Here is a 14435-nt window from a genome sequence, read left to right on the forward strand (position 1 = left end):
GCAGAGAGAGGGGGAGAGGAGAGAAGAGGGCAGGACTGGCAGGGTGCGGTCTGAAGTGGCAACAGATCGTTTTGGATCACTCAAATTCCCTCAATTCGACTGGAAAGCTGCTGCTTGTTGCGCGCTGCCCGCATCTGTGAGGAAAGTTTTCAATCCAGAGAGAGGGCACCGGCCAGGCAGGCAAAGTGGCTGTTATTGTGACAGTTTCCCAGAGAAAGATAGAGGGGGGAAGAGAGGGGGAGACCACAACACTGAAACTTGGATATCAGCAACCGCGCGCTCTCTTTAACTCTCTCACCCACCAAATCGACTTTGAACCTGTTTGTTTAAATACACGGACTTTACAGCCTCCATACTCAAAGCTGCGCCTGTAGGAAGAAGAGAAAGACGTCCAACTTTCTCAACGGACTATTTTGGATTCCCTACGAACTCTTCTTCTCCCCTGCGGCGCGGGTTCCGCTGATAGTGTCCGCCAGATGAGATGACCGTCACCAATTCAATGTTTTCGGACAGATATTGCGAATGTCACGCTGCACGATGTGGTCGGGAATCGAACTGGTAAGGCGTTGAAGATTTCTCTCCCCCCTTGGGAGAGAACCGGGAGAGTCCCCGGGGGCCGGGGGGTGGTCGACCGAGGCGATGAGGATCTCAGTACCCGTTACCTGCTTCATGGCCACCTCTCTGTGCGCCCTGCTGGTCCTCCTGCCACCTGCCTCGGAGGGCTGCGGGCCGGGGAGGGGGTACGGCAAGAGGCGGCCTCCGAAGAAGCTCACACCGCTGGCTTACAAGCAGTTCAGTCCCAACGTCGCGGAGAAGACGCTGGGAGCGAGCGGGCGATACGAGGGCAAAATCACGCGGAGTTCCGAGCGGTTTAAAGAGCTGACGCCAAATTACAACACCGACATTTTCTTTAAAGATGAGGAGAACACGGCCGCCGACAGACTTATGACTCAGGTGAGACATAAAGCCTAATGATTTTTTTTAATATTATTATTTTATAAAGGTTTTATATGGGCCCAAGTCTACAGTAGCCTATAGTTTTTGTTTGACCGCTACAGTAGCCTAAAGTAGGCATATCTCGTTGAATGGACTGAATCACTTAAGACTAAACAAACCCTGAGGTTGCAACAGTTGTTTGCTGTCAGTTCAATGTTTAAACCAGAACTGATTAACTGATTCCATTGATTGTCCCTATATATGACTGTCGCTATAGCCTACCTGACATACCTGCATGCTGTTGCGTTATTATTTGCCCCACTTCCGTGAGCTATTGTTCTTTTGTATAACATTCCACCAATTTCTCCAGAATAATAAAAGTAAACTTCGTGCTGCAAGAGTGTCGACAGTCGATTGTCAAATTTCACCTGCAGTGATAGGTGCATATAAACCATGTTCACAAGGTCAAGTTATATGATAAGCCTATTGATTTAGATTAACAATTAACTCTCATCCGTGCAAGTGACAATCTCCGTGACTTCTAACTTCTTAGTGCCTATATGTGTGCGTGTATCTAGAAGGAGGGCAATCGTTTTCGTATTGCCCTCATTAGAGCTGCCAATTAAATTATCTCAATCATATTATCTTAATGTCACAACAAATACGTTTATGAAATTGCTTTTTTGCCAGACGGCTAGGTGGCACTTTTTTCATCCATGACTTCCAGATTACGCACGGCAAACTTCATGCCATGCAGCATTTGGATACCTCAGTCTTTACGCAGCGCTAATGTGTGAGTTGAGTGGGGGAAATAATCTAATACACAGTATAGCCTACAACGCAATCGTTTACGTTTTCATTAATTAATTCACTGAGCCATTTCATTCATTCATTCATTCATTCATTCATTCATTCATTTATTTTGGATGACTTTCATTCAGAACAAACTATCACTTTACCCTGTGCTTTGTTGTAGGCTATAGGCCTAACTGGATATTGTCCTATGATTATAATAATAATAACATTTCCTGAAACTACTATACAACGTTTATTAGGCCATATCCCAAATGACATCCCTTCAAGCATGTAGCCTACAGAACAAGACTTTAAACACACCATGTCAAATTGGCAAATAATTGGAAGACTTTATAGACCAATAAAAACGAGTTACAGGAAATCTTCTGGTAAAAGAGCATGATATGCTATATGACCCCATGTTGCGCTTACAGTACTTTGACCATGCACCTGATGCAACTCTTTGCACTATTATTGCTAAGTGCATGTGTGGCTGGACTGCATGCTTACCTATAGGTAGCCTATGTGCATGTGTGCATGTGTGCGTGTGTGTGTGCGTGTATGTGTGTGTGTGTGTGTGTGTGTGTGCGCGTGTGAGTGACTGCGTGTATGTGTGTGTATGTGTGTGTATGTGTGTGTGTGTGTGTGTGTGTGTGTGTGTGTGCGTGCGCGCGTGCATGTTTTTGAGAATGCTGAAGTTGTCTTTTGCTCTCCATCACACTTCCGTCAGTAAATACCGCACCTTCCTCTCTCTCTTTCACCAAGATAAGATATCTGAACTACACTGCACTACTACTACAGTCCCCCCTCCCTTCTCTGTCCCTCTTGCTCTCACTCTCTCTCTATTTCTGGCAACTCTTCCTCTTACCTAATTGAAACATTGCAAATCTCTAAACTCTCTGACCATCTCTTGGTCATGTATTTTATTTCCAATAATCTCCCATACCTCCCTTCTTTGCATCCTCCTTGGACATTGGGCATCCTCCTAGGCTTTTGTTCTCTCTCCATCTCTAGCTGTAATCCCTTCCTCCATCTTTCTGTGACTCTCATCACATGGCTACGACAAAACTGAACGTTTTAACGCTGAATCTAAACAGCTATTCATCCCTTCTGCTTGTTTTCTTTGTGGAAATGGCTAAGAGACCCTTCAGTTGTACCGTGTAGAAAAAGCTTATCCCACACCTGTACTTTTTGTGGAAAAAGCGCGTCTTTCTTTTCCTGCCTTAACCTCCTTACCCCCCCCCCCCCCCCTCTCTTCTTCCCTTTCTTTGTTTTTCTTGGAAAAATGACATGATGGGAACTATGCACAAAAACACATTTCACCCACTGTCTTACCTGTGATGTGACAATGAATATTGCCCAACCCTCATGGGTTTATAAGACACCATTTCACAATTGCATTTACAGCATGTTTACATTACATAATTCATTACATTACAGCCCAGAGTTATACAGAGTACTCTGTCTTCTTTTCCAAGCTTGACAAATAAAATCTGCCACAAGAAAAGTCCCTTTGGCAAAACACATTTTTCATAGTCATAAAGCTGATTCTTGTTCCTCTCAGCGTTGTAAGGACAAGTTGAACTCTCTGGCCATCTCCGTGATGAACATGTGGCCGGGTGTGAAGCTGAGGGTGACCGAGGGATGGGACGAGGACGGACACCATTCAGAGGACTCGCTGCACTACGAGGGCCGCGCCGTCGACATCACCACGTCTGACAGGTAGCCTACTGCACACACTATCAGAGTTAAATGAAGTAGTATAAATAAATCATTACACATTGCTTTGTAACAGGAAAAGAAATATGGTGCGGAAGCAACACCGTTGGAAAATGTAATATATCCAATGAGCAAATCATTCATCTGTCTTCTGATAGGGAACCCGTGAACCAGTCGGTCACCAACGCAATTTAACATTCAGTCAGCCATAGAGTCAATCAGTTGAGTTGAGTAGGCAGCCAGCCAGTCAGCCATGCAAGGCATTGCTTCATTTCATAACCGTACTCCCATGGTGAGCCATTGAATCAGTCTGAAAGCCAGTCAGTGCAGTCAGTCAGTCAGTCAGTCAGTCAGTCAGTCAGTCAGTCAGTCAGCCAGCCAGCCAGTCAGTCAGTCAGTCAGTCAGTCAGTCAGTCAGTCAGTCAGTCAGTCAGTCAGCCAGCCAGCCAGTCAGTCAGTCAGTCAGTCAGTCAGTCAGTCAGTCAGCACCTTTGAACTGATTGTCTACATTTAATAACTTGAACCCTACTACTATAGGCCTACGTTGTTAACTGGGGACCACTAGGGTCTATCCAGGATCCATTCTTTTTTCTCCCCTACAAATCTCTCTTCATGGAAAAAATGCCAATCTACAGCATTGCGGTGTGACATGTTGTGGCTTGTAGATCTGCTATTGGCCGAATGTTTGGCCCGGAATAGGGACGCTGAGGTTCACCTCGATTACGTCATATAAATAAGAATGCATTCAACTTGTAACGTGTCACTTATACACTATATGATTATATTCAAAATGTTCCAATTTCAGTGTTTTTTTTCTACTTTATTTGATGTTGCAGATATATTCTTCATATCATTGAAACTAAAAATAAGTAACCCCAAGGTCTGAAATGTTAAATATTGAGCTAAATATTGCTTAACATTCTCCTCAACAGGGACAGAAACAAGTATGCCATGCTGGCACGGCTGGCTGTGGAGGCAGGATTTGACTGGGTATATTATGAGTCCAAAGCCCATGTTCACTGCAGTGTTAAGTCAGGTGAGAAGTGAATATTGCTTTGCTTTGTGTGTGTGTGTGTGCGTGCGTGCGTGCGTGCGTGCGTGCGTGCGTGCGTGCGTGCGTGCGTGCGTGCGTGCATCCAACTGTTACTAACACTGATGAGGTTGTGAGGCGGGTACCAGACCCTTTGTTAGACGTTCAAATTAATGAGACCACTTTGTGTGTGTGTGTGTGTGTGTGTGTGGTGTGTGTGTGTGTGTGTGTGTGTGTGTGTGTGTGTGTGTGTGTGCGTGTGTGCGTGTGTATGTCTATGAATCTGTGTGTATTCTCAAGTATGTGTACGTGTTTATGTATTGTATGTGGTCTGTTGGGATCCAATCAAAGCAGGGTGTGCACCTGAGCTCTTTACGGTAGATACTCCCCCATTTTGGTTGCATAAAAACATCACTAGTCCATTAGTCCTACACAATTAGACAATGTACCGATTGAAGTACAGAACCATACATACTCGCTTCTCTGATATTTACTGCTGCACCTCTTCAAAGCAGCAATTGTTCCTTCCAACACAGGATAGATGCAGGGTGGGAAGACTCATTCAATCACTTATACAAGCAGTATATGCAATAATCGCTTAACGGTTACCAATGTCCATTGTCCACTGCAAAAACCCAGTGTACAAGTGACTTAAGTTGCCTCTAGCTCTGCTTTTCTTTATTTACATGGTACTGTAGGTTATTTCAGTTGTTCAACGTTGTACAACTCTTTGTTATCACTCCAAATGCCCAATTATTTGAAATCTATTTGAGGTAAATTCAAGTGACTTTTAGTTTAGTTTTACCAATGTGTTTACCACTCTTGAGGCCATGCCATAGCAGCTGACATGGTTCCAATATATGAGACCTTTTAGAAATACATTCAGGCATGCATGTCTGACTACACCTGGATTTGTTGCTGAGTTGTTTGGCCACTTTACTGTGAGATGATTAACTCTCTCCCTCTTCTTGTAATGCCATTGCCATTGCTTTTCCTCCAGTACGGTAGGTTTCTCTCAGATCTCTTATCTGGCTCTTATCTCATCCAGTCTCAGCTCTCCTTTCCCCTGGCCCTCAGGCGCACAGACAGGCACACCTTGGGCAAATATTTGGCTTCCTTAAGACTAGAGAACCAACCTGCCACCAACCACCACCACCACCAACATATAAACACACAATTCTATTACATTTCTGTTATTAAGAATGTTCTTTGTATTTATGTATGTCCTTGTTGTACCCATTCCCTTTGTTCTTTTTCCCATATTGACTACAATCCGTGCCTCCTCCCAAGCTCCCATTAAAGCATTTCCATACACTTTAACATAGCAACAAAGCACAAATTCCCATGTGACCCAGTTTGAGTCCTGACCCATACTGACATGCTGCTGTTGTCTACATACTGTACAGTAAGAGCCTGATCCGTCCAATTCCCTGTGTGCCTCTCTCAGTCTCACCCCAGGCACCGTTGGGGCTGTGGTGATACAATCAGCTGGTTATCCATTAGCCCTCACTGACTACCAAGTCCTACTGACATGTCTCACTGTTTCTTAAAGGGCCACTTTGGTCAAACAAAACCTAAAACATGCCATGACATGTACAAAGGAAATACTGGCTGGCGTCCAGGCATGAACCTAGACCATGAACTTTACATAAGTTTCATGGAGAACAAGTTATGAGGCTAACTGTATGTAAGTGGTCAGACACAATTATTGTAATCCAGCAGGGGAAAAGAAAAATTATGACAGACAGACAGATGCATCTATCATCTATTTATGCTACAACCTCCAACTCATCAAATTAGCTCATGCACTTGCTGATGAGAGCAGAACTTCTCAAACAATTCTTCTTCTGGGGTTGAATCCATTAACTTTTTCCTGCTCACTGCAGTGCAAGCAGTAACGTTTTGTTACCGTCTTGTGATTCCTTCATTTGTATGTTACATGTTCATGATTGATTTGATCATGCCTCCTATTTCATGTGTTAACAATCTACCCTGAGATCTGCACAAAGATAAACCAGTCCTTCAGCCAGAGTCAAAGTCTCATCTGCTTTATAGATCCCTTGGTAAACTACCATAACCTCCAGATTCAGCCATCAGAGATGTTGTATGCTACAGAGCAATTTTGTAGTTTTACTTTTATTGTTAGGCAAAATGCAGGTTCAGACAGAAACACTCATGTCAAAGTAGACCATTTATAGCAACAAATGGAACCCAGTTAGATTTGGCGTTAAAGGCTCCGCTAACTAAGCAGCATGCTAAGCAAAATCAGGGAATGTTAAGCAACCCCCCCCCCCCCCCCCCCCCCTCCCCCAGACTGATCAAAAGGTGGAGGTTGGGGTGGTGGAGGCAAGCAATTGAAGCAAACCTGTATCAGGAAACCGTATTTAAACAGAGCGCCTTGTTGAGGAAATGGTGTAATTGGAGTATGGAAGTGTGAGATAATGATCAGCTGAGATATGAATAAGGAATAGGAAGCTAGGCTGATTGATACAATCAGCTGACTACAGCTGAGGCGTTCAGACTCCCATGCCCCTGTATGAACTAACGCTGTGCTTCATTTTGGATTAACTTCGGTCATTGCTTCTATACTGTATCCCCCAACCTCTCTCTGAAGGTGTCAATCTCCCTTCACATTAAATTAATTAAAACTAAAGTAAAAAATCACACCTGTGTGAAGTGAGGGGCACTCTTATCATCATACGTCATCATACATCATCTCTTCTCAAGTTCAACCAATGGCACAATGGTACAAATGGCACAAACATTGAAGACAATGGTCTTCAATGTTTGTGTTTACACAGACCCTCAAGCCGGACATAGGAGGGGCTAGTGCCCCTCAAAATCACATTTGCGTGAAGTGAGGGGCGCCCACTGTATTTATATCGGCCACATGACGTCTTACATCGTCATTTAGTGCCCTGCCTAAACAAACATTAACATGGCAAACGATTTACGTCTTAACAGGCACTAAAGTGCTCCTTAGGTGCTCCAAACATTACATTCCATAGACTTGGTTGGCTCTAAAGTGCTCCCTAAAGTGCTCTAAACAAACAAGTCCATAGACTTGGCTGGCAAAAGATTTACGTCATAAGTGCTCTAAACAAACACAATTAAAAATCCCATTGACTTATGCCATATGACGCAATCTTCAAAAGCTATGCATTGGAGGGGCTGGCGTCCCTCAAAAAACAAATATTATGTAATAAAACAAAATAGACTAAAATGAATATTTTCTCTCTATATATCTACAGAACATTCAGTGGCAGCAAAAACGGGTGGCTGTTTCCCCGGCGATGCTCAGGTGATCCTAGAAGGCGGGGCCACCAGGCAGGTTCATGACCTTCACCCAGGCGACCGTGTCCTGGTGTCCTCGACATCAGATGGACGCGGCCCGCTTCTCTACAGCCCTGTGCTGTCCTTCCTGGATCGTCAGCCCGGCGCCACAAAGACCTTCTATGTCATCGGAACCGCTGCGGGACACGAAGTCACACTCACTGCTGCACACCTAATCTTTGTCATGGACAGGAACTGCACTCAGGGGTTAAATGTCCAGACAGTTGAGGGGCCATCTTGGGCGTCCAGAGGGGAATGTGGTTCTTGTCGGGCAGGCAGTGCAGATTTAAGGACGGTTTTCGCGAGCGAGGTACAGCCAGGACAATATGTGCTGACGTCGCGAGGGGGAGCGGGGTCCGAACCTGTGCTGTCGGCTGTCACGCACGTTGGGACGCGCCGGAGCACGGGGCTGTATGCCCCACTGACACAGCATGGTTCTATAGTGGTGGACTCCGTTTTGGCATCCTGTTATGCTGCTGTGGACCAGCATAATTTAGCCCACTGGGCCCTGGCTCCGTTGAGATTCTTCCAGAGCCTAGTTGGAGCTTCAGAGCCACAGAATAACGGGTTGCATTGGTACCCATGGGTTCTGCAGAGGCTGGGGAAAATGCTACTGGGACCTGACCATTTCCACCCCTGGGGGACAGAGGAATGATTCGTACTGGTGACTTTAATTCACCTGATTTCCCGTGCTGGAGCACTGAAGCAAAGAGCACACTGTTCAATCTGTGCAGAGGAAGAAAGGTGTTGTGGGATAAAGCAAAAGGCTGTTGTTTTGCTAGTGTATAGTACTGACTTCAGCCATACAGACAATGAAATCAACCTGCTGGTAACTGCTTTACTTGACTGTGGCCTACTTCAAGGTTTGCCACACATGCCAAATCTGGGGCACAGAGGAGGCGGGATGCTCATGGGAGACTGACCAAGAGGAGCATCCTTTCGTCATCTAACAACCTGCTGCAGAGGTTTATCTCCCATGTACATCAGAGGATTTAATCTGTGGGTGAGACAAAATAATTGTTTGATGTATTTATAATGTGTTTTTTTTATTCACCTCTGGATGCTTCAAAGAACAAAACCATGAACTGTAACCAAGAAGCAAATTCCAAAACGTTTTTCCACAAAAAAGAAAGAAAGAGAAAAAAACCCACAGGTGAAAACATACTTTTGCTTAGTTACTAATATTTGTACTGTAACAAACATTGCTCATGAAATGAATCCGAAGGATGGTAGTTGTCTGCCGGTAGCTGACAGCATAATGTGTTGTCCACATAATCAAAATGTCCCTGGTTCATTTGTGACAGGAGACCTGTGTTTCATGTCTTCTGTCATTTCTGTCCTCTATTTCTTGTCTCTCAGCACTGTCCTGTCTAATTTTAAAAAAGCCTAAAAATGACACTAAAAACTAGGGCAATCTAGAGGTGTGCACAGTTGAGCCATGTGGCTCATCGCCAAATGACCTCAGTGTCCTAAAAACGGTCCTTTCATATAATGCAATCATCCTTCTACGATGAACAGTGCACAAGATATGAACGACATTGTGCTAATCAATAATTTACCTTCATGAACTTGACCTTTGACCACCAATAGGTCAGATATTGAATTAGAAATGTAATATATAAAGTGTCATGAACTTCTATTGTGATTTGAAGACAATGTAGCGTATTGAGTCTTTCAGAGTTTTCAGACACACACACACACACACACACACACACACACACACACACACACACACACACACACACACACATGCAGTGACAAGCAAACTCACTGACTGTCCGGGTTTAGCAGGAATTTGCAAAACATATCTTAGCTTGCACTGTACAGCAAACCTCACTACAAGGTGGTACACACAAAATGTACCCATTTCGAAAGCACTCATTGTTATTAAATCTGCTGCGCACCACAATGCACTTCTCCTGTGTTCTGGACCTCCCTTTAGAGAACTGGAACATGAATCACCCACTTGACATAAGTACATGAGTTCTGCATTGCAATATGTATGTATATATTGTTCAAAGTGCTGATGCAGAGTAAATGCAGAACAGCTGCATCATGGGGTCTTCTGTGATGGCTACCAATTTAATGTCAGTCTGTTCTTCCATGCCTTTTATCTATTTTGACAGTTTGTTAGTGAGTTTGTCTCAATCTGTTCTGACTTATATGGGTTCATATAATATATATTCATTTTTTTAATAGTTTTTTGTTTGTTTGTTTATAAAGAGTTAATATTTTGGAAAATATTTTATGGTTAAAATTTCAGGTATCTAAGTAAGGCATACACAACTCTCAGGCTAAATCAAACTACTGTATTAGGCAAGAGGTATGCAACATAATCAATCACACTTGTCTCTCATATTTAATGCTTAAATAGAGGATTTATTTAACAGGTCTGATCCATGTTATGGTTGTTTGTTGTACATCAACTTTCATTCAAGTATCTATTGTTTGATTTGCAGAGGTGCAGAAAGTCAGATTTTAACTCAGTTAACTCAGGATTCAGTTAACTAAGTATTTGAAAAACACGTTATCTGTATTAAAGAGGGTTTAAAATCATAGGGTTCAATTCAATTTCTATGAGATGAGATGATTGTTGAGTATGCTTTGTGTAGGTACTCTATGGAACTCAAGGCATTATTTTCTGTGTGTTCAAAGTTATGTTAAATATGTATATTAAGCTACATTTAAACTATTTAAAGTTCTATTTTTAAAGAAAGTTGTGTAAATGTATTGTTATTTGGTCCATTCTGTCCATACAAATGGCAATTGAAACATAAAGTTGTTCTTTGTTGTTGTTCCAATGTTTAAATATGCCTTTTTGAAAATGATCAAAAATCAACCTTCCTCCTCCTCCAACCTCCTATATTTTTGCAGAGCATCACTTTTTATTTTTACAGTCATATAATACTATGCATGCCTGGCTTTCCAAAGCAATCAGATTTGTTGCCCCACAACCATTTTGGCAGGCACACATTTATGTACAAAAATAAATACAGCCCAGATGTTAATAATCAAATGGCTGGTATACAGTATGTAATTATAAGACAGCTACTAAGAGTATCCTGATGGCACAACCAGTGTACACATACATAGATTCTTATGATGACATCTGCTGGTTCAAATCCAACTCTCTTGACCCACATCATATTCTTGCTTTAGTGTGCCTGACAAGGCCGACATATGATAGCAGATCTAAAAGCTCACAACTTGTAGATTGCCGTCTGGTGGAACTTGCTTGTCTTTCACCTCTTACTATAATAAAACAGAAATGCCGACAAAACTCTAGACTAAATAAAAATACAGTCTATGGCCAGAGGTTCTAATAAGCATTGTGAACACATCAACAGCTGTGGTGTGAGGGTGGTCTGCAGTGAGGTTTCAGCACCACGGACAGAGTCACAGTAACACTACCCTCTGTCTTCCTCTGCATGTCTGTTTTCTTTCCCCCGAGTTGGTGGAAACTTCACATTGAGGACAGCGCACCCTGTTGGTCTGTTGGCTGCGTGACCTCTCACAGCAAAGAAAAGCAACAGCAAAGGATGAGATTCTAAATCATCTTTATTACTATTGGTCAGTTAAGTACAGGAAAAATGCTTTAGTCCTATCCCATTATTTGTTATAGGAAAAGTACTTTTCCAATACAAACCAAAGAGCCAGGTCAAAGTAAAACATTCACTTATCGTGTTCAAATATTTGAAAAAATGTGGGAACAAATGTGAGGAGTGATGATTTACCTTCATGTGTAGGTAGCATTACCACATGTGAAGACATCACATCTCAAGTACAATAGTTCAAATATTAGAGACAATAGGAAAATAATTCTACCTGGGTCTAGCACATATCACTTTTAACTCTGTGTCCAGTCTCCAATTCTGTCTACAACAGTGTTAGGGCTACGATATACAGGCCAACATTTTGAGGCAGAGATTAGCATCTTGGGAGCATTTGGGAGCGGACGTTGATTTGCAGGGGAGTTATGAAGTCCAGTGGATGCATTATCGACAACTGGCACTGCCTCAGAAGGTGGTCTACATATCATTGCCTTAAGTTAAGGGGGTTCACACAACACATGGGAACTCAGCATGCTCACAGTTACTCACATACAGGAATGAATGACTTTATAGAATATGTATCTGTCATCACAGCTTGGCAAAAATTACACTGATACACAACAAATGCACAATAACACCTGGAACTGTAATACCAGCCAGTAGGAAATGGACTCGCGTTTTTTGAGTTTTCTTTATCCAACGATAAATGCTCCCTGTAAAACAGATGAGTCAATCGCCACTTGGTTGTGGTGATATCATCTCATAGTATAGCCCATTGATAAATAGCTTATTTCTCTCAAACAAAATACATTCTCACTCACGTGTGCTTGCATGTGTTCGCATGCTTGCTTGCTTTCAGTTGCACGCGTGTGCACGTGCGCGCGCACACACACACACACACACACACACACACACACACACACACACACACACACACACTGACTCGCACAAACGTATTACATTTGAGTAACATACTGTATCACGAGAATAATGACTCTTTAGTGAGTGAGTGATTGATTGAATGAAGGGATATGTAGAATTAGCTGTGTTGATAGCAACAAACCTAACGGGTACAAAACACTCCATTGCATCTTCAGTTGGCATGTTATATTCAGCTGTACTGTATATAATCATTGCTTGGCAGCATACAAAAATAAAAGGAGTTGCTCTGGTATATATTCATTACCTTCTGGATTTGAGTGTAGTCATAAACAGGATAAATATCTTCAGCACATTTCTGTACATCTGGCTCAGTTATTGTATTGATCTGATTATTAGCATTAAGGAATTATTACTTGGTTCCCTGCCTAGCCACTGTGTTAGCTCCTGCCATTTGTTGACTAGATTTGTTAACTAGGCTGACTAATGCATAATAGTACTCCACAATCCTGTTGATCCACTCAATATGGCCCCAAACATACCCTAAATATGTACATTGATAACTTGTCAATGTATTGAGGGTTTTTTATTATTATATTGGATTCCTACAGAGCGTTTTGACTAGGGTGGATCCATCTAAGTTATTAACTGCACACTGGTTTTCAACATGTTTGTAGCATTTTTATACCTTTATAATACCTAAACAAATACAACAGCTACAGGCCCTTATTATACAAGTAAACATCTAATGTAGGAATGAGGAAAATCAACTAACTACTGTAACAGGCATATGCACTTAGGGGATAATCACCAATCTGGCAACCCAGACTGTGACATATGACAATGTTCAGGGAGAGCAAGTCATTAGACCTGACAGTCCTGTCACTAGCACAGAACAGGGTTAGAGATGTGAGAGAGAGCCAACACAGCTTCCATCTAAATCAAATGGTCTATGGCTGGTTCTTATGTTAACAAAAACATTGTCTCAGACAGTAGTTTATAAACCTGTTAAGGAGTAGTGGGCTATATAGAGTAACTAGGGCTGGGCAATATATTGATATTATATTATATCTCTATCATGATTGAAAAATAGATGTCACCCGGATATGATATTATATGACATGCAAGTTTTCCTGGTTTAATAGGCTGTGTTACAGTAAAGTGATTTTCTGAGTCCACCTGACTCTTCTGGTTATTTATGAAAATATCATTGTGAAAATATTTTGTGAAAGCACTAATAGCCATCCGCACAATATTGCCACAATATCGAGCTATTTGGTCAAAAACATTGATTTTGTTCATATTGCCCAGCCCTAGGAGCAACCACGTGATTCATGAATCATTATCTATAATTTATGTAACTTTGCCAGTGCTCCAGGGTTCAGAGCTGACTGAGAATTAACCCCCCAGCTCAATCTTCTGAACCTGAGCATGAGAGACAGCAAATTAGTTTCCCCATGGCAATTCCTTATGGTTTAGCTAAATGGCTTCTATTCAGTTGTCACCTATAGCCTCGGTCCCATGCAGCCTTACTCATTTGCGAAGAGAAAAGCCTGGTCACAACCTAAGGCAGAGACGGTATCGGTGGAAGTTTGGACCGGAACATCCGTCAGATGTATTTCCCACGGATACGATCTTTTTTCGACCACTCACAACACTTCTTTCATTCACGGAGAATGTAAACTGATTTGTAAAGCGTCAACGTCATTTCCTTGAGCGGTACTTCCACCAAAATCCTGAAACTTCCGCCCCAAAATAAATGATACCGTCTACAGCGTAGGTCTTGCCCAGCGTGGTTGTCACCAAGGCTGGCCATCATTCAGCAGGGCAACTCTCACGTTTGAGACCCAGAATGAGTGAATACTGAGGTACTGGCGAACCTTTTCAGTAGTTTGATGAGCTGACTGCATGTTGAGAATGCTGTGATAAAGTTCTAGAAGGAACTCTCTGCTAAACCTGGCATGGGGGTTCAGTAATTGTACATTAGATGTACGCACTTTAACTAACCTTACTCCTAATCAAGGTCAGTGGAATGTGTCTTTAACAAGTGTATGACAAAACATCTGTAATGTGAAAACATTACAACATAACTAGAGCGGTGGCAGACACAACCCTGCATCTGTCCTGTACGGACAGGATTTTATAAACAATTCCTCTTGTTTGGAGTGGAGCAGCAAGGTAGATGAGGTGGA

General features: G+C 42.5%; 1 protein-coding gene across 1 annotated transcript; it reads left to right on the forward strand.

Moving 5' to 3' along the window:
• Positions 1-639: 639 nt before the first annotated feature.
• LOC306934894 (indian hedgehog B protein-like) lies at positions 640-8468 on the forward strand (the record flags this gene model as incomplete). Its single annotated transcript, XM_079517703.1, has 4 exons — positions 640-954; positions 3296-3453; positions 4383-4486; positions 7732-8468. 4 exons carry the CDS (start codon positions 640-642, stop codon positions 8466-8468), a joined length of 1314 nt encoding a protein of 437 aa, XP_079373829.1.
• Between the last annotated feature and the right edge of the window lie 5967 nt (positions 8469-14435).

The sequence above is a fragment of the Electrona antarctica genome (genome assembly GCF_951216825.1).
Source record: "Electrona antarctica genome assembly, chromosome: 13".
NCBI lineage: Eukaryota > Metazoa > Chordata > Actinopteri > Myctophiformes > Myctophidae > Electrona > Electrona antarctica.